This window comes from Lucilia sericata, unplaced genomic scaffold (genome assembly GCF_015586225.1).
Source record: "Lucilia sericata isolate MDLA Ls3-8-SP2 unplaced genomic scaffold, ASM1558622v1 Contig000000F_arrow, whole genome shotgun sequence".
NCBI classification, from domain to species: domain Eukaryota; kingdom Metazoa; phylum Arthropoda; class Insecta; order Diptera; family Calliphoridae; genus Lucilia; species Lucilia sericata.
The window spans coordinates 3,407,017-3,428,054 of record NW_023994042.1 but is presented as its reverse complement, the minus strand read 5'-3'; the positions used below and the strand labels follow the sequence as shown (position 1 = coordinate 3,428,054).

The window sequence follows — 21,038 nt, the reverse complement described above, 5'->3', positions numbered from 1 at the left end:
GTGCTTATATATCAAATACTACTATTTATTGCAACCATGATAATTAACAGAGTTGTTATTTGTTTAACATTGATGACGTTTTGACAGTTCACAGAAGTGCATTTCTGTCATTGATTGTGATTTGAGGCTGGACATATTTTTTTTGCCAACTAAAGGAAAATTTTAATAAACATAATGGTTGAGGAAAGCAATCCCCCGGAAAATGTTGACAAAAGTGAGGCAGAGCAAGTTCCTGTCCAAAGCGAACCTGTAAAAGTTTTTACAGTTGAGAGTATCCTTTTCAATATTTCGAAACTATTTGGATGTTCAGTGCCCATATAACCTACAATAATTTTCGTTTACTTTCACTTTCAGTTTTCCTTTAAATAAAAACAGTTTTCCTTAACAACATTGAGTTACATTTCAGTTTTGCATATGATTAAGGAGGCCCAGCAACAACATGGCTTGCGTCACGGCGACTTTCAACGTTACCGAGGTTACTGTACAAGAAGAATTCGTCGTTTGCGTAAAGCACTGAAGTTTCCCCAGGGCGATAAGAGACACTTTAAACGACGTGACGTTACCTTGGGACAATTGACAGGAAAGCGAGCAGATGAACGTTTTATTCATATTCCATTGATAAGTGCTGAACGGGCTTGGGCTTATGCGATGCAGCTGAAGCAGGAATCAAATACCGAACCTCGTAAAAGGTTTCATTTAGTCAGCAAATTAAGAAAGGCATGTTCTTATGCTCTGCAATTGCAGGAATTGTGCAATGTAAGTAAAATCTAAGTAATTCACATTGAGTTAAGGGCTAAAGCTAATAAACAAACTTTAAAGCTTAATCTACGGATTAAAAATGGATTATTCCACCAATTTTGAACTCCTTTGTTCCTTTAAAGTACAAAACATACTTTAGGATTTTTATTAAAATAATATCAAGCTAATTTTTCATTTTAGTCTGAAGCTTTTGATGCTCGTACAAAATTGGAATGTGAAGCTTATGTATCATGGATGCATGGAACTTTGCACTTCGAACTGCAACTGTGGAAAACTGCTGGAGAACATTTGAAACGTGCTCAAGTTGTCTATGAAAATTTAACAAAGGCCTTGCCTGAAGATGAACAGGAATTGTACCGTGCCAAGGTGAACGAATTTACACCTAATTTGCGCTACTGTGCTTATAGCATAAGTGGTGGTCGTGCCGCTGGCGGTAATATGGATGATTTATTGGAGTTCCGTGCACAAGGTTTGCTTGAAAATCTTGATGATTTGGTCAATAAGACAAAAACAGAAAGCAGTGAAGGTCTTCAAACTATTGAATGGCGTGGACGTAAGGTTACTGTTCGCCCGGAAAAGGTTCGTCTATTTTTACTGAGTGCTCAAGAATTGGACAAGGGTCTTGAGAAGACTTCAAAAGTGGAGTCGAAGATAGAATTAATCGAACGTACTCTAATGGACTGCAAAGATGCCATACAGGCTGTGAAGGAGGAAATAAAGCAGGATCCCAAATTGCGTTCTTTAACTACAGGCCAAACTGTGTCAGGAGTTCAGTATCTTTTGGCATATCTGTCGTACATTCGCCACAGTCGTACTTTACAGCGTAATTTGTGTTTGGTCGATCAAGCTAAGGCAAACTTTGATGATCCAAATCAAAAAACTGAAGTCAATGCTGTCGAGGGAAAACGTGTGCGTCCTCAAGATTTAACTCGCCTGTATGAGATCATATTGCAGAATGTAACTGAAATGCAGCAAATCAATGGTATGGAAGACGATTCAGTTTACCAAGCCGAGGTAGAAAACTTGTCTCTGACATTTAAGGCATTCCGCTGCTACTACATTGCACTAACTCTTATCGACATGAAGAAATGGAAAGAGGCGGTTGCTCTGTATGAACGTTCCTCAAATTATGCAAATGAAGCCCTAAAGAACAAACCAAGCGCTGAATTCAATATGGCCAACGAGCTAAAGAAACTAATTTCAATTATAGACAGCTGTAAGTTTTCAGCTCATGCCTACAGTGTTCTCGAAGATGACAATTCGGATGATCCCATTTTTACCTCAAAATCACAAAAATCATCTAAACCTCTGTTTGAACGTCTATCCCAATACAAAGAGGATCAATCACTGCACACAAAGAACCCCAACGTATTCAAGATGACACCTGAAATGGAGGCAATTCCCTGTAAACCACTATTCTTTGATTTAGCACTTAATTATGTCGAGTTTCCATCATTGGAAGATAAACTACAATCGCCTGGAAAGAAAGGTATATCTGGATTCGTTAAAGGATTCCTTGGCTGGGGTGGTAACAAGTAAAAGCTGTAATTTCATAATGTTTTTATTACTATTTTATAATATGTTAATACTAAAACCATTATTATTCCAAAAAATTATTCGCCGTATTCAAAATAAAATATATTAAAACACAATTTTCTCATTCTGAATACTGCTAGAAATTGACATACAAACGTACTTGGTCAAAATAAATTTTACAACATAATATTCTAAATGAGAAAAACCATGTAAGAATTGGTATTTTACACATTGATTTTGTTGTATTAAGCTATTTTATCAGTTAGTAGTATTTTATACATTTTTTACTAAACTTAATCAAATTTATCAATTTCTTGTACTATGTATTTCCATATTTCTAATACACAAACACTCGGTTGCTTTAAACGAATTCAACAAATTGTTTTTAATTTTTTTTTAACATTGATTTCTTTGTGTGATCCTATGGACGCATTAAAGTAGTAGGTGTGCAATAGGGAAAACCTGTTTTTATTTAAATCAATTTATAATACTGGAATTGTGTTGTCTTATTGCCTCAATTAGAAATGGAAGTTTGAAATTACGTTTGCAGGGGGAAAATTCAAATTATTGCCTCATTTTAGAAAAGATTTTGTAACTACTTTTTCCATTTAATCAGCGCACATGTTTTAAAATTTTGGGAATATATGAAATTCTTTCGATAGTGAATACTAAGTAAAGTTTAAATTTTTATTAAAAGATAATCAAAAAATTCTTTAACCAAAAATAGTGGTAAAAATTGTTGCTCTCTAGATTTGGTTATATCGCACATTTTTCAGAAAAATTAACAGTGTTCATTGTTGAAAAATGTTCATCCGATTTAACAAATGCAACGTTCAATAAGAATTCGATTACTTGTTATTTACGCTTAGTTTAAACGTTAATTAGCGGGAAATGCCATGTGCAAAAACTTAAATATAACTTTTATTAAAATAAACATTTTTATTATTTTTATTTTTAATTTAATTCAAAAATAATACATTAAGGCCGAAAATCTCAATCTCCTGTTATCGTTTAACCGATAGATTATTAATAATAAAATACAAATCAATCATTATTGAGCAAAAAATTTAAATAGCCATTTTGATAGAATTCCAATGCCAAGTCCTTTAGACGAGAATGGTATTCCGGTGTCAACTTTTGTGTACACTTGATTTCTTTTGCACTCTTATTCATTTCGCTTATCATATCCAAATTTGGGATATTATTAGGATCAAATGTTACCGCAGGCAGAATCCACATAGAAATCGCCAAACCATAGAGCACATGTTTATAATACTCATCGGTAATATTGCGCAGGGAAAATGTTGAGCGTATTGCATCTAATTCCGCGATCGAATGTACAAATTGCTTTTCCAGATTTGCCGATAATGCCAAATAATAAATTTCTAGCAAATGCTTCGTGTATAATTCTCGAAGATCTCGTTTTGTACTTGTGTAAATAAAGTGAAGTATATCAAAAACGGGTGAAGTATAACGCATCGCTTGTAAATCAAAGAATTTGACACTACATGGCGAGCAGTAGAGATGATTTGATTCTTGGGATTTAGTATCTGCTGTTGTTATATTTGTAAAAGACGTAGTAAACATAATGTTATTGACCCACAAATCGCCATGACACATTACATTCATATGATCACTTGAATTTGTTATACAATTTTGTATTTGGCCAAATAATTTGTACTGAAGTTTTTCTATCAAACGTATCGGTTCGGTTAGACAATCATCAACATTTGATGCTCGTAAACTGTTTAGAGATTCCTGTATTGAAGTGTCCAGTATATTTTTGTAAAATTCTTCCGCCTCCTGGCAATAGACTATTTCATTAATTTGTTTGCATTTGTCTCGAAACATTTTATTGTCTAATTGCTTTGCTGCTATAGAGGCAGCATGGAGCTTTGCCAGTTGCTAAAAATAGTAAACAAAATTAATTTAGATTTAAACTTCGGAAATATGGAAGTATCTATACTGACCTCCATTACCAATTCGCAACAGTTGAGTTCTAAACCGGTTAAACGATTCTGCATGCGATAACCAATTTCTTTTAGATCTTCCAAAACAATTATTTCGCCCATATCATCGTGTCCAGCATAATAACATTTCGGAAATATTGTGTCAGTCATATATTGCTCCAATAGCGGAACAATATGATTGTATGCGTTGATTTCATTACAAAACGCTTCATCACATCGGTAAAGTTGTCGTCTGGATAAACTTGGTATTTGTCGTTTTATAATGAGGGACAGTATATATTCATCTGAAAATAAAGGTATTTCGATTATTTTACATACATACATACATACATACATACATACATACATACATACATACATACATACATACATACATACATACATACATACATACATACATACATACATACATACATACATACATACATACATACATACATACATACATACATATGTACAATGGTTAATTTTGATTTTATCGATGTCATCATAAATATACATATATTACATATTTTTCCTAAGCTTCATTTAAATCGGTTGAAAACAAAATAATATTTCACTATGGTTTCAAAAAAGTTTCCCAATGTTGCATAGCTTGAGTTTGACCTTCACAGTTTATGGGTTAACATTATTTGATTTTACTAAAACTTCAGATGTACATAGGTATGTTCCTATTATCTTGAATTTTATATTCTGAAACGGTTTTACCTACATATATATGGGTATTTCCACCGAAAAGTATATTTTTTGTCACATCACGTCACGCACCTTAATTCACAATATCTTAGGACCATTCTTTTTAATTTGTCGCCTCTTTATCCTATGTATAGAGCTATTAGAGCTCTACATAAAAATATAGACAATTTAAACATATGTATGTATATTGCTTCCCTAGATATAAACAGTTAATAGTGCGTGACGTGATGTGACAAAAGTAAACTTTTCGGTGGAAATACTCATATGTATGTACAGTGAATCAACTAAGTTTTTTGCCTACCTTTTTTAAGAGAATTTTTTTTGTTCATAAATAAAATTCAAAAAAACAAGTAAAAAGTAAATTTATGTTTTCCAATTAAAAATAGAGATTTTGTAGAATGGGAAAACCAAGAAAAAAATATTTTAAAAAAAATTTGGTTCATTTGTTGTTGCATTTTATTATTTTTCATCAGAATTTGCACTTCAATAAAGTATTTTGCATATTGAAATTTCCAGGTAATTTCGTTGGGTTTTTCAAATTATTTTTTAATTGCTTTTTGGATTTTATTGTTAAAAGGACACGTGTTAAGTATTTTTCAATTGTAATTTTCAAAAATCATATCCTAAAGGAAAATAATGAGGCAATTCCAATATAAAAAATAAGTTTAGATTTTTAGAACAAGTATAAATCAATGAAATTCAATTATGAGATGTTTAATCAATTATAAAAAATATAAAATATAGAAATTGATGAAATAACACAAAGAATTATTAAAAAAAACGCACTGAATCGTTAACTGCCAAAGGAGAGCGACTTGTATCCAAGCAAAAACTATTGAAGTCCTCATTTATCTTCTCCAAAGTCCATATACGAACTTAAAAGAACACTATGTTTAAATTTAGACCTCTAAACAGACCTTAGGTTGCTTGGAAACAATATAAAGTGAACTATCGTGTGGTACGGGAAAAATACTTAATTTAGATATTTACAAATAGAGGCGGTTCTCATCACCTAAGATCCACAAAAGCAATATATTTCAGCTAATACATACATACACTTATATATAGTTAGAACCCAAATCAAGAATAACTATCCAAATCCAACTACGCCTACTGTATTTTATTCATAAAATAATGCATTCAAAATATGAGGTAGAATATCAAGATTCTAGCATGTAATAGTTCTATAGTGGTATACGGTGATATCCCCATACTTAGAGTGGCTAGGATGGTACTTAGTGTTAGCTTTATTGAATAAGAATCAATATTATACAATTCTAAATGAAATTCACACAGTACTCCCCAAATTGATGGGGGTTTCCGTAATGTAGTTTTTGTTTATCAATACAAAATGACCAAAAACCCAGATTATTTTTGTTATAATCTATAGATTTATACCCCACTAAAATTTTTTTCAAAGAAACGATAGATTTCTTGTTAAGTCAAGTATTGAAAAATTCTTATAGGTATATAGGATAATAAATCGGTTAAGAAATGTCTAAACTTAGTCGTTACACTACTAAAATATCTAAAAAATGTTATTCTAATACATAGGAGTAATAAAATTATTAAATTTTATAAAATAATGCAGCAATATTAAAAATATGAACAAAAAACCTAAAAAAGCAAAATACTTTATTGACCTTAAAAATTAACAATACGTTCACATTTTATCAAAAATCTCGTTAATTAATATCACGATTTTACTTTTTATGGTAGAAAATTAAAATATAAGATATTCTTTAAAAAATACAACAAACAAATTGCTCTATTTTGCTAAAAATAATTGTTCAGATAAAGTTTTTTCTTAAAATTTATAAAATTTTACATAGGCAAATTACTTAATTGATTCACTGTATATAAAATGCATAACAGCCTGTTTTTTAAAAATTTTACAAAAATCTTGCTTTCTCCGAAATCTTCAAAACACAGGTACCGCTTATATGTGAGAGATATCGACCAAATTGTTGAAGTTATTTGTGTTATGTTTTTTAACATTGTTTTTATATATTGTACTTCTGTATTCAATCTAGTAGAATTTAATAATATTGTATGTTTGTCTAATATTTCTTCACTTGAATAAAAACTTTAACTACAAAAGGTTATGAGCCCAGGCAGCTTATGAAAAATAAATTAAATAGAAAATAAAAAAGAATTTTTTTTTTTTCAAAAAAATTTTGTGTGTGTGATAAAACATCAAGATTGATTTTTCTAAACATTTGAAGCCTCTACAAAAAAAGCAGACCATTGTAGAAACGTAAGATAAGGGACATAATTGATTATCATGAAGGAGCCATAGATGTGATAGATCGAGTTTTATTGAAGCTCCTACCATTGAGAGAAGCTGCAAGTTTTGAAAACAGAAGAGTACATACCCTGTAGGATTTTGTGAGTTAACTAAAAATCAAGTTAACTTTTTGATAACTTCTTATGACTAGCTTCAAAGTAACTCAAAAATGATCGAGGAAATGAACATTTCAATAAAATTTTAAATAAAAAATAAAATAGAAACTCGTATCAAATTTGTCAAACAATTTGTATTGAAAAAATGAAATTATGAAAATGAAAATTTGTTTCAACAATGAAAAATGAATTTATTATTATTAAATTAACATTTTCAGGAATATAAGACACAGATAATGGTGTATATAGGAAGGAAATGTTGCTGCATATTGAACGCATTTATAATCACTAACAATTTGTTAAAAATAGTATAAAAATATAAGAAAATTGCACAGGTAACTCACAGCTGATCTTTTATTTATGCACTAGAAGCTAACTCATCTTGAGGTAACTTCTGGTTAACTGAAACTGATGTATAGTGAGTGAGTACTGACTCGTTCCTATGACATCACATTGAAAAACTGAATAGTATTTTATAAGCAAAATGGTTAGCTTTTGAGTCACCTCTGACTCATTTGTGGTTAACCATAAGTTAGTTTTAAGTTAACTCAAAATCCTACTGGGTACATATATGTTTATTAAATAGTGAATTGAATAGAAAAGCAAATAGCTATGCAAAATCTATCAAGCGCAGTAAGCGATGAAATCTATGAAAATATTATGGATCAAGAATCTGCTGCTGACACATGGGATGTATTGAAGGCACAATTTGAGGCGACATCAAGAGATCAAGTTTTTAAAGTATGTGTATATTTTTTACAATTTACCTGGAACAACAATTTTTATTTTTCAACACACATTGAAAAACTGATGACGTTATGGAGTAAATTAAATAATGGCCTACTATAGCTATAAATAAAAACTTATTACCGGATTTAATTCTAATAAATATTTTAAATATTTAAATATTCCAACAAAGAAGTCGAATTTCCTGAAGCAATTTGGGCCGAGTTAGTTAAAACGTCTATTTATATTTAAAACCGAGATCATGAAATTAGACAATATCGACATCCAATGATACGTTTTGAACAAATACAAGATGATAACGAAAATGACGAGTCTCTAGATGAAAGACCAAATTAAGACAATGATGATATATCAGAAGATACTCAATCGCTATATGATTCCTTAGATGAAATTCAAGAAGACAGACGAAATTGAAGATAGTGAAATACAACCAAGTAATTCTAAAAAGAGACCACTAGAATATGATGAAGAATGTGAACCGATGGTGAAACGTTTAAGAGATAGAACATTAATTTCCAATTCAAAATATAATAATTACGTTATGATTTCTGAAGATTTGATGAATGGAATAAAAATACCACTTGCATACAAGGATGCCGTAATGGAGAATATACCGAAAGATGCAAAGGAAATTCCCTCAAAGTGGGTATACAAAGTAAAGATGAATTCAGATGGAAGTATTTATAAGTTTAAAGCAAGATTGCTAATTAAAGGATTTAATCAAATAGATGGCATCGACTATAATGAGACATTTAGTCCTGTTGCAAAAATGTCTACGATTAGAGCAGTCTTAAGTCAAAATAGGCATCTTGCTCAATTCGATGTCTCAACAACATTCTTATATGGAGAACTAGATGAAATAATTTTTCAAACCAGAAGGCTTTGAAGATGAAAGCGGAGAAGTTTGCAGATTAAAACGGACTTAAGCAAGCTCCTAGATGTTGGAACCGAAGATTCGGAAATTATCTTTTGAAACTAGTCTTGCGAATCAGATCTTGTATATGCGGAATGAGAATAACAACAAAATTATACTCACACTCTATGTTGACGATGGACTAGTAGCCGCTTCTAATGTGAATGATTTGAATAAGTTTTTAAATGATTGTTCGAAAGATTGTTTCGATTGTTTGAAATAAAGAGAAACAAAGAAAAACAAGTAAGAGTGTTATATTCGGCTGTGCCGAATCTTTTATACCCTTCACCATAGTGTATTTAAAAATTCATTTTCCCGACTATATCATTATTATAGCAATAGCAAAACATAATGAACAACAACAACGCTAAACGAAATAAACACACAAAAAAAATACACAAGGCAGTAAAACCAACAGACATCCAAACATACGAAACGAAATACAGAAAAAACAAAATACACAACGCAATGAAACCAACAGACATCCAAACATACGAAATTCAATACACCAAGAAAACAAAAACAATATACACAAGGCAATGAAACACACAGCCATCCAAACATACGAAATTGAATGTACCAAGAAACAAAAACAATATACACAAGGCAATGAAACACACAGCCATCCAAACATACGAAACGAAATACTCAAAAAAACAAAAACAAAATACAAAGGCAATGAATATGCAGTGTTTTTGTTGTTTATTTTTTATGAAATTTTCAGAGGTTGTCTCGGATTTTTGCTTATATCTCCGTTATTTATGAACGGATTTTGCTGATTTTAAATAGGAAACTTCTCGAAAGCATGTCTGATAGAATTATTGAAGATTTGGATCCCGAAGATTTCTGGGGTCTTCAGAAAACTGATTTCAACAGACAGACAGACGGACATGGCTTAATCGACTCCGCTATCTATAAGGATTCCGAATATATATACTTTATGGGGTCGGAAAATTATATTTTGGAAATTACAAACGGAATGACAAACTTATATATACCCTTCTCACGAAGGTGAAGGGTATAATTAGCAATAAGTCAAGAAGTCTATGCCAAAAAGTTGTTAGATAAATTTAAAAGAAGAAACTGGTGAAAGTAAGTCCCCTTACAAGCAGTTGGCGGTATTATGTATTTGATGCTAGGAACTGGACCTGATTTAGCATACAGCCATAGAAAAGCCATCATATGTAGATATAGTACATGTTAAAAGAGTGTTCAGATATATTGCTGGGACTCTCGATTATGGATTAAGCTGTAATATTAATGAAAATCGCAAATTAGAGTGCTATAGCGATGCAGACTTTGGAGGATGTATGAAACCTAGACGATCAACATCTGGAGTTTATTTTTAATAATGTTGGTTTTGATTTGTTGGTTTAATAAAAATAATTTATTAATAATTTAAAAAGGAAACTATAAGACAAGTTTGTCTATGAAAAGTTTACAAGAGAGTGAAGAAATATTCATTCAATAATTCAAATACTAAAAACATAAGTCTAAGACTGCAACTCTATTGCAGATGATGCCTCAAATTTAAAATCTAAATATGATGATCTCAAAAGAAATCTTCGGAAAAATAGGAATTAACCAAAGAGAGATGTACAACACAGGCGGAGGATCAGCATTAATAAACAATTTGTCCTCGGATAAAGAAATTCTTTTGTCTTTAAAAGGAGCTTCAACATGCGGTGGTGGTGATAAATACATTTGTTTAAACGTAAGTTAAAGTAATGACCTCGTAGGTGTGGGTAAATTATTTTAGTAATTTTTATCACAGATAATAGAAACTACTGAATGTACTACAAGTTTGGAAGCAAGTGTAGAATTGTTACAAAAATATAGACGTACAAATATTTTAAAGCGACCAATACAAAAAGCATTGTCAAGCCATGAATTTCATTCTGACAAAGAAAATATTGAATACCATAGTCCTTTCTTAACACTTGAGTGTGGAAAATCAAAAAAGAAGAAGCGTAATAATGATAAACTAGACGAATTGATTGAAGAGTATTCAGATTTGAAGAATGTTCTTTCTTAACACTTGAGTGTGGAAAATCAAAAAAGAAGAAGCGTAATAATGATAAACTAGACGAATTGATTAAAGAGTATTCAGATTTGAAGAATGAAAGAAAGGCGTTATTAGTAGAGCAAAAGAAATATTATAAAGAGAAAAATGAAAGAGAGCACGCAGAGATAGATAGATGTTTTTTTATTTATTTATTTTAAATATACTTTATAAATTAATTTATAAAGTATATAAAAATGCGCCGGGTAACTAGACCATATGCGCATAAAAAGTTCATAATATAATACAAATTTGGTTCAAAATTAATTATGGCTTTAAATAACACCAAAAGCAAAAAATAAAATAAAAGAAATTCAATAAACTTTAAAAAATATAGAAGTTAATAAAATTTTCATTGGGTTTAAATAATAATAAAAAAAATTGCCGCAAGATGTTATCGTATAATCCATTTCGGTTTTTCTTCAAGGCCATTGATGCGCTTAGGCTATCTGTGCAAATTTCGGTACTTTGATTCTTCGATATTGATAATGAAATGGCGGATTCTATAGCAGCAATTTCTGCTATAAAAATTCCCGTGTTGTCAGGCAAACGCGATTCTTTTACAGTTTCAAAACCAGCAGCTGTATTCCTCACCAGGGCATAGGATGTTGCCCCATTCTGAAAGGATCCATCTGTGTAGAGTGTCAAATTGGGTTTAAACCTAGCAATTTTCTCGGCAACCATTTTTTCAAAACAAATAGGATTCAACATGTCCAAAAAAATCCATATAGGCCATCCGATGGTACAGTGATCGACCTTGACGCTTGGCAATTAAAGCATTCTCAAATATAGTCCTAAAATCCGCAAAACCAGCTTCCTCTCTTAACTTTAAAATAGGAGTTGATCGAAGCAGACCAGATGCTGTCCTGAAGCAATTGTTCAAAGAGGTGTTCATCTTGGAAATGTTCTTCTTTGAGGTTGATCCAATTGCCAATGTGCGACAGATATTCAAAGCCACATATATATGTGAACCCTTGTTTCTAGTACAAATCAACTTAAGAAAATTGTTCACTTTACTAAGTTTGGATGCAATATATTTTATGTGTGCATTCCATAACAGATTCCCAGTAAAAATTAAACCGAGAATTCTCATTTGTCCAGTAACCCGATATATAATACCATATATGCCAACATAATCAATACCAAGAGTCTTCTCAATAGCCTTAGCCAGAGAATTTGTGTATACAGTGTATAAAACAACTGATTACGGAGATCCCTGAGGTACTCCATTATCCAGGGGCTGCGTGGAGGATTAATAACCATCAACTTTAACCATCATCTTTCGGTTCCGGAGAAAAGATAACAAAATTTTCAAAATTTTTGTAGGTATACCCCATTTCTTGAGTTCCAAAAGAATATAAGTAGAAACAACTCTATCAAAGGGCTTCTCAATGTCCTCCGATAGGACTGCAAAGTGTTTGCCATGTTTCAGGTTATGTCGCAATTGTTCTTCAAGTTGATGACAACTACTATGGACACCGTGTCTAGGTATGAATGCGTGTTGAAGTTTCGAAATATTACTATTAGCAAAATTCCAAAATCGTTTGGCAAATATTGTCTCAAATATTTTCGATAAAACGGGTAACAAAGAAATTGGACGTTGATTTGGATTTTTTCCAGGCTTTGGAATGGGTGCCAAAATTGCAGTTTTCCAATCATGTGGAAAGACACCGCTGGCCAAGATTTCGTTGTAAAGTTCACATACGCGAGATTTCAGGATATCGGGAGCATTTTTAACCATCGCATAGGTAATCTTATCCTGCGCTGGGGTGGAACCCTTTAATGTTCTCAAAATTTCGACAAGTTCCACACATTCTATTTTGACACCAATTAACTCATAATCCCGAAAGGAGTTTTGTAGGTTCTCAATGGCAAAGTTTCTTTTAGCCGCTACTATATCAGGACCAAAAGCATCATCCGAACTAAGTGAGCTCCCAAAAAGGGCAAATTTATCCTAAGGATATTAGGATGTTATAAACTGGTACCATCTACAATTAAGTTAGGGGCGTTTGCCCCTATTCGCCTTTGCCCTCCCGGTTTCGCCAAGCTCACGAAACCGGTTGTAATTTGGGGGGTGAACCCCGTTCATAATCACGAAAAAACGAAAATATCCAAAAAATCTGTCGTAAAAACCGTAAACCAATAAAACGTACCTCACTATAAAAAATTCAAGAGAGAAAAGGAACATCTACGTATTTAACAACGACCCAAAATAATTTATAAGTGTATTTCTTGTAGTATTTGTTTGATTGCGATTTAATTCATAATTCTTTTCATGCTCTCTTCATAAGCTTGTTGTTGGACAGTTTTAAAATGTGGAATCTATCCGCATTTTTACAACATACATTATTTAAAATCGACGTTGCAATCAATAATAATATCTTGGGTTGTTGATAGGTTGACTCTTAATCTCATAGAAAGAATAGGAAATCTACGCATGCAAATTCCAAAACATCTTTCAATTAAATTCCTTGTTCGAATTTGTGATTCGTTATACAATTTTTCAGCACTAGATCTGGGATTGTCGAGAAGTATCATAAGATAATTTGATGCACTGTATCCTGCATATCAACCATCGCTAAGTATAATTTGATTGCCTCTTGTGCCAGATTCGAACATGAACTTTAACCTACTGTTATTAAATATTGTAATGTCATGTTTTGAGCAGGGCCAGCGGGCTACTATGTCTGTAAACAGCAAGTTAGCATCACATACAGCTTGAATATTTATCGAATAATAACACTTACGGTTACCAAAAAGTTCTGCGAATTCACCACCTTCAATACAATAATCTCCCAGCAAAAAATAATTGATGTCATACTTTACAAACGACATCTTAAACACATCTAAAAATGCGATTGCATACTTTTCGCTTTTATAAACCAAACATATCCTCACAAATGAAAACACAGTTAAAAATGGGGAAAGAGATGTAGGAAAGTTACTACAAACAACATATTAATACCTGGGAAACAAATAGGTTTTTATGGGGCATCGTATGGGCAAATGGACAAAATATTTACACGTTTCAGAACAATTTTAGAATTTTGGCATCGAAATGATAGCGCATGTTTTACTCATAAGAGCATAATTGTACATGATTGGATTTTCATATTATACATATGCTTTGTGTTTTATTTTCGTATATTTTGTTAAATTTTCCAAATTTTTTTTTTTAAATTTTTTAAAATTCATTTTTTAACGTTTTCAAAAATTCGTTTTAAAAATTTTACTGTTTTACAATTTGTCGTTAGGAATTTGTTTTCTTAGGGACCAAATGTGGCTATTATTCATATTATTTTATAACCAATACCAAACAATCTAATCTGAAAGTAAAATGGATGTTATAAAACTTTAACAAATCAATTTCTAAAAATATCATTTACCAATTTATGCAGTATCTGGGACAAAATTTTATTTTCTACATTTACTTGAACTTTACTCAATTTTTAAATATTTTTTGATTGTTTTTATACAAAATTTGAAAATAAAATTTCGGTCCGAGATACTAGGTTAGGGTTAGGTTGATACGAGGATGTATCTACATCAAATACAAAGAAATACATCTAGGAAAATGTTTGTTGGTGAAAACAAAAACCTTTTATACATTTATCAAAGGTTTATAGAACAAATTTTGTATGAAAATTTGATTTATCATCCTTTGATAAAAGTTTATGAATAAGACTCATAGTATTTACTGAATGTATTATAGTCCGATGTTCAGAAATCTGTGTGCTAGGAAAATGTTTGTTGGTGAAAACAAAAACCTTTTATACATTTATCAAAGGTTTATAGAACAAATTTTGTATGAAAATTTGATTTATCATCCTTTGATAAAAGTTTATGAATAAGACTCATAGTATTTACTGAATGTATTATAGTCCGATGTTCAGAAATCTGTGTGCTAGACGTAATTTCTATGAATTTTGCAATCAGTGTGAGGGATGTTATATCCGGAATAATATCACTCCCAAGATATTAGAATCTAATTTTGGCGAAAGCCTGACAATGGCAAAGAAAGTGCTCCATAGTTTCACTGTCCTTTCTATATGCTCTAGATTCATCTGAATCTGGACGATTAATTTTGTATAGTTGTTCCCAAAGTAAATTAATAAAGTAGCGACACGAGTTGTTGTACAACAAACGTCTACAAAAACCACAGGCAATTTGTTTTTGTTCGAAATACTCACTTGTCAAAATTTGTTTACAAAAATGAACCAATAATTAATGGAAAATATGACATTATTGTTGTACTTTCCAAAAATATGTTGTTATTTATATTAAAAGTCACAGAGTTTCCTTTATTTTTTAAAAATTAGAACATTTTTAAAAATATTATACACTTAAAATACACTTTTTCACATTAAATACAACAAATTACTCAGAAATTTGTACAAAAGCAAGCGTTAAAATGAAAACAAATATGGCAACATAAACATTTTTGACAAGTAAGTGCACAAATAGCAAGTTTAAAAAAAATAGTCAGCTGTTCAAATGATCTACTTTATAAATTTACTTTGGTTGTGCCCGTAATCCTGCGTGTTAACTCAAAAAATGTTAACTCATACCAGTGATGCCAGGAGATTTTTTTCAGAAATCCCTACGCTTATGAGAAAAAATCCCTTTTTTCCCTACACCCACTTTTTATTTTCCCTACATTTTTCCCTACACTACTTTTTTCCATTTTTTCCAAGTTTATCTTAAAAAAATACAAAAATAACATAAAAAACTAAAATATTAGCCGTTTTATAATATACATATATATATGTTTTTTTTTTTTTTTGTTTAATTTTTAGGAATGAAGTTTCTAGAATTTAAATTTTTACTTTCAATTTTACATCATACAAATCTTCCAACCCTGACTCTTCAGTTAAGATTAAAAAAAAACAAGACAATTGAGAGATTTATGGCAGTATCACGATTCGATGTTAAAAATTTATTTTATGTGCCCCCAACAAAAAAATTTCATAAAATTTAATATAATTATTTTAAATAAGGTTTACTTTTGCGTTTACTTTTTGCGGTTTACTTTTATAAATTTTCAGAACATGAAATTATTTTTTTCAATCCTGAGTTACTGCATTAAGCCCCCGACTACTCTATCTATAAGGAGTCAGAATATATCGCCCTACAGGATTGGCATAATCCAAAAAAGTAGTTTCAAGAAAAAGGGTAAGAATATTTAATGACTATTTTCTTTGATAACTTTTAAACAAATCAAGGGATTTTAAAAATCCAAATTCAGATAGTTGAGTTTAATATGTTTCTCATATAAATTGAAATTCAATTTTTAGTTATCTAATATTCACGAAAACGTGGGTTTTAGTTTTTACGTTTACAAAAAATCGTTTTCGCATCGAAAATAATAGACATATTAGAAATTTGATAAATCTATATGAAAGATTTTAGTATGTCGCATGTTTTTTAGACCTCAGTTCAAGAAACCCGAATTTTGGATTATGTCAGGCTTGTAGCGATATGTACATAGGTACACATATTGTAGAAATTACAAGCGGAATTTTTACTAACGATACACTTAAAATTGATTTCATTTTTAATTTTAAAGTTTAATACATGAAAGAGTATATTTTTAGTTGATAAAAACTATGAAATTGAAAAAATCCCTACAACTTGACAATAGTAAGAAATCTTTCCCTTTTTCCCTACACGTGAAATTTTTTAAAAAAATCCCTACAAAAAGGGAAAAATCCCTACACTTGGCATCACTGACTCATACTAACCACAGAATTGCTCATTTTTAGGAGGCTTCTCGTGCTGCTCCCGTTTCATTATTCCTAGAGGCCTTATGGATTTCTCTCAGCCATATTTTTAATTCTGTCCTCGTTGCGCCGCTCTCGCAGAGAGCTGCTGTCATAAACGGTTCTTTATTAAGGCCCCGAACATTGTTCAATTAGTTTTAGACATATTCGAAATTTTATCGGCTTTGGTGGTGGCCGTAGTATTTTGAATCTTATGTACCGATGGTCTGAAAAGGCGTGCTCGTCCGAAACTCTCCAATTCTAAATTTCGTTTATAATCTCTTCTGATTCTATTGACGAAGATAGCTACCTTAGTTCAATGTGAGAATCGAACCATGACTTATTATATCCCAGCTAGCATTTTTTGACATTTTGGATCACATTCGAGTCATTTATGACTCTTCTGCACAATTAAAATTATCATATATGCGCACATTTTCTGATTATAAATTGTACTTTCGTCGAGAGAAAATGGTACTCTACTCTTCTCTTCTAAACGAGTTTTTTATGAGCCCCATTTCTGATCAATTCTGATTAATTTTTGAATTTTTTTGGAGTCATTAATGAGTCAAATTACTGGTCGTTTTAGAGTTATTTTCGAATCATATTATAGTAATTTTTGAGTCTTTTCTGACTAATTTTTATGTCTGTTACAGACAAATAATACCGAAAGCAGTTTTTGATCTTCCGACTGCGTGAAATATAACCACAAAATACATTTTTAAACAATCATATTTCGAACAGCTGGATGATCTATTTATGATTGCTGTATATTTTGTTATTGTTTTTCAAGTAAATCAGATTTTAAACATTAATTGAATTAGTCACCCAACTATCTTCCGTAGAAGATCATTATACATAGAAAATTATCATAATTAAAGCATAATATAATTTTAATTTCCTTGACAGAAAATCGACTTTATAAATATCACACAAATTCAAAAACTTATACATTTAATTTTATTAACGAAATGAGAATTATTTCAACTCATTTTAGGACACACAAAATTGTTTGCCAACTTTACTAAAAGAGTCTTTTCTGAGCTCCTTTTCTATTCAGTTTCGAATCGTTTTTAAGTCTTCTTTAAGTGTAAGTGTTGCTGTTCCATTACAAACAAAAACAATTACATAAGAAACAATTTTATATTCCAGCAAAAAAAGTGAGGAAAAATAAGTAGAATTTTCACCACATATAGCATACTTGAAGTACTTCCAATTTTGGTGAAAAACCTATGAATTTTACATTAGCGTGTCATTGGAGGGATGTTGTTCAATTTTGACAACTTTGAATACATCTAATCTTATTTTTAGAAACAGTAAAAATTCGATATTTAGATGTCAAAAATAAACCACATTCTTTCAATGACTTGCTTATGTAAATTTCATTGGCATTTTTGGATGTGATTAGATGTCGTCTGTAAAGTATGACATCAATAATTTTTTGCTGGGTAGGTACTTATATGAATCGGATGCAAGTTGAATGCCACGTTGGGCGTTTATTCTTATGATTTACGATTCAAGATCGAATACGTTAATTTCAAAGAATTTGGATGTGTTAATGTTTTATCAAGACTGAAAGCTGATAAAGACATACTAATTGCTTGTTCCATCTTAGAAGAAAATCTAAGAACAGTCCTATTATAGCACCTATTTTTGGAAAAAAACGTGCCTTTTAATAGTTCTAATAAGAGGAGACAAGTAAGGAAAACTTGGAAACGTAAGTTTTATACTATGTTTAATACCAAAAACTGATTCAATATCACCAACAGAATTGTTTCTAAATACTATTTATTTACCGAGGAAAAATTTACATTGAAAAGTATTGAGTCAAAAAGGTACTTTTAACTTTTTAACACATCACTTAACACGGCTAAGTCATTGGAGGAAAGTACTTGCAAAAGGTAGTTTTTTGGGGTTATAATTAGGATGGCGGTGCATCAAGCACTCACATTGCCAGGTTATCACACGTGTGATCGGAGAAACCTCACCAAATGACTTATACCTTCATATAGGAAGTTTTAGCACCCAACTTAGTTATATCAAAAGTATTATTTTGGTCTCCACCGGGATTAAGTTTAAGAGTATTAATGATCTACACCAGTATAAATTGAGTTTAAAGTAAGTATTATATGGTCACCACCAATTACACACATAACCTCACTCTGTGGTAAAACGAAAGCACGCGTTTAATGCAAACAACGCATAACATGTAAACAATTGTACGAAGTAATCCATTAAATTAGTGAGAGTAAGATGCGATTCTGTCGAAAAGTTGGCAACAAACACAAGCCTGACCTGAAATAACGGTTTTCACATACAAATATAATTATACCCTAAACCACTATAGTGAGGAGGTATTATGCGTTTGTGCTAATGTTTGTAACACTCAAAAATATTGGTCCTACACCTACCTTAAAGTATACCAATCGGAATCACTACTACTGAAAAAATTTTCAGTATTCAGTGAAGTTTTACTGGTTACTGAAAAAAAAATCAGTATTCAGTAAGTTTTTACTGGTTACTGAAAAAATTTTCAGTATTCAGTAAATTTTACTGATTACTGTAAAAAATTGCAATAAATTTACTGGTTACTGCAAAAAAATGCAGTATTTACTGATTACTGAAAGTAATTCGTACAATCTAATAATTTACTGAAAATTCTATTTTCAACATATTTTTGAATATAATACATATTTATCATCACAAGTAGCTATAGTGCGATAAATTTTACTTTTTGGGATTGCAAATCTTTTCAGAAGACAATAACTTAGCTATGCACATACATTATACACATTTATATAAGGTGCTAAATCGTATATAATTTTTTCGGCCAATAAAAAGTTGTTGGAAGCATTCATTATATTTTATAATATTAGATTATTAATAGAAAAGAGAGTAAAAGAGATCAATATGATAATAGTTGTATGAAAATTTTAGTTAAATATAATATTTTTTTTACTAATAATGCATTTTGGTTGAAAATTTTACTGATTACTGAAAAAAATTTCAGTATTCAGTAAGATTTGCATTACCAGTATTTTTTACTGTTTACTGAAATTTTTTTCAGTATTCAGTAAAATTTTACTGAATACTGCAATTTTTTTCAGTAATCAGTAAAAATTTACTGAATACTGAAAATTTTTTCAGTAACCAGTAAAGATATACTGAATACTGAAATTTTTTTCAGTAACCAGTAAAAATTTACTGATTACTGAGATGTGTAATGCAGTAAAATTATACTGCAGTGTGCCCATGTATGGTCCATGTAAACCTTGTGCGCACTCTACAGGTCGCAATTTTTGGGATAATTTGATGAAATTTGGAGCGTGCGCTTTTGAACCAAGAACTAACGCTATTGAAATCGGTCCATTAGTTCACCTAGCACCCATACAACCGAACCCCCCGAATAGGGTTTTGATCTCATAAACTTAGTTTTATATATGTCTTAATAATTTCAGCGATTTTCGTAAAGATCGGGCATTATTTGACCTTAGCCCCCATACAAAGTCCCCTTCAGAAAATGACTTGAATGTCCACAATTCACTTATAAACACTAGTATCACAATGAAGTTTTATATAAACATAAATCCCGACAATAAATTTTATAAGGATCGGCCCAAGTTTTGTCCTTGCCCATATAACCGGACCTTCCGATTTGGACCTTTTAACTCATAACTACGTCAAATATACTACATACTATATTTCCAAAAATCGGCACAACTAAGTTTGATATAATTATAAATAACACTGTCTATTTTCATAATGATCGGGCATTATTTGACACTATCCCCCATACAAAGTCCCCCTCAGAAAATTACTTAAATGTCCACAATTCACTTATAAACGCTAGTATCACGATGAAATTTGGCACAAATAAGTTTTATATAAACATTAATCCCGACAATACATTTTATAAGGATCGTACCAAATTTTGCCCTAGCCCCCATGCAACCGGACCCACCGATTTGGGCCTTTTAGCTCATAATTACGTCAAAAACGCCACTATTTCTCCAAAAATCAGTATAATTAAGTTTGAGATAATTATAAATAACACTGTCGATTTTCGTAATGATCGGCCACATTTAATTGAAATGAGCAGTGTACACTTAATAAGGTAGCCTCGTCCACACAGCTGGTCATCAGCTGTTACAATCTTATCTGTAAAAATTCCTGTTTATTTACATTAAGAAAAA

The 21,038-nt window shown here is 31.1% G+C and overlaps 3 protein-coding genes across 3 annotated transcripts in view; 2 read left to right on the top strand and 1 right to left on the bottom strand.

Annotated features, from left to right (window-relative positions):
- The first annotated feature begins 74 nt into the window (after positions 1-74).
- LOC119603596 (signal recognition particle subunit SRP68) lies at positions 75-2,670 on the top strand. Its single transcript, XM_037955712.1, has 3 exons — positions 75-271; positions 407-756; positions 940-2,670. Exons 1-3 carry the CDS (start codon positions 175-177, stop codon positions 2,296-2,298), a joined length of 1,806 nt encoding a protein of 601 aa, XP_037811640.1. The 5' UTR covers positions 75-174; the 3' UTR covers positions 2,299-2,670.
- LOC119603736 overlaps positions 624-21,038 on the top strand; it is a 61,984-nt gene continuing 41,569 nt past the window's right edge. The window contains exon 1 of the mRNA XM_037955932.1: positions 624-756. Coding sequence (XP_037811860.1) covers positions 728-756 — 29 coding nt within the window. The 5' untranslated portion in view covers positions 624-727. The remainder of the gene's footprint in view (positions 757-21,038) is intronic.
- LOC119603662 overlaps positions 2,943-21,038 on the bottom strand; it is a 36,141-nt gene continuing 18,045 nt past the window's right edge. Inside the window, exons 2-3 of the mRNA XM_037955808.1 lie at positions 4,266-4,549; positions 2,943-4,200 (exon numbers count right to left, since the gene is read on the bottom strand). Coding sequence (XP_037811736.1) covers positions 3,340-4,200; positions 4,266-4,549 — 1,145 coding nt within the window. The 3' untranslated portion in view covers positions 2,943-3,339. The remainder of the gene's footprint in view (positions 4,201-4,265; positions 4,550-21,038) is intronic.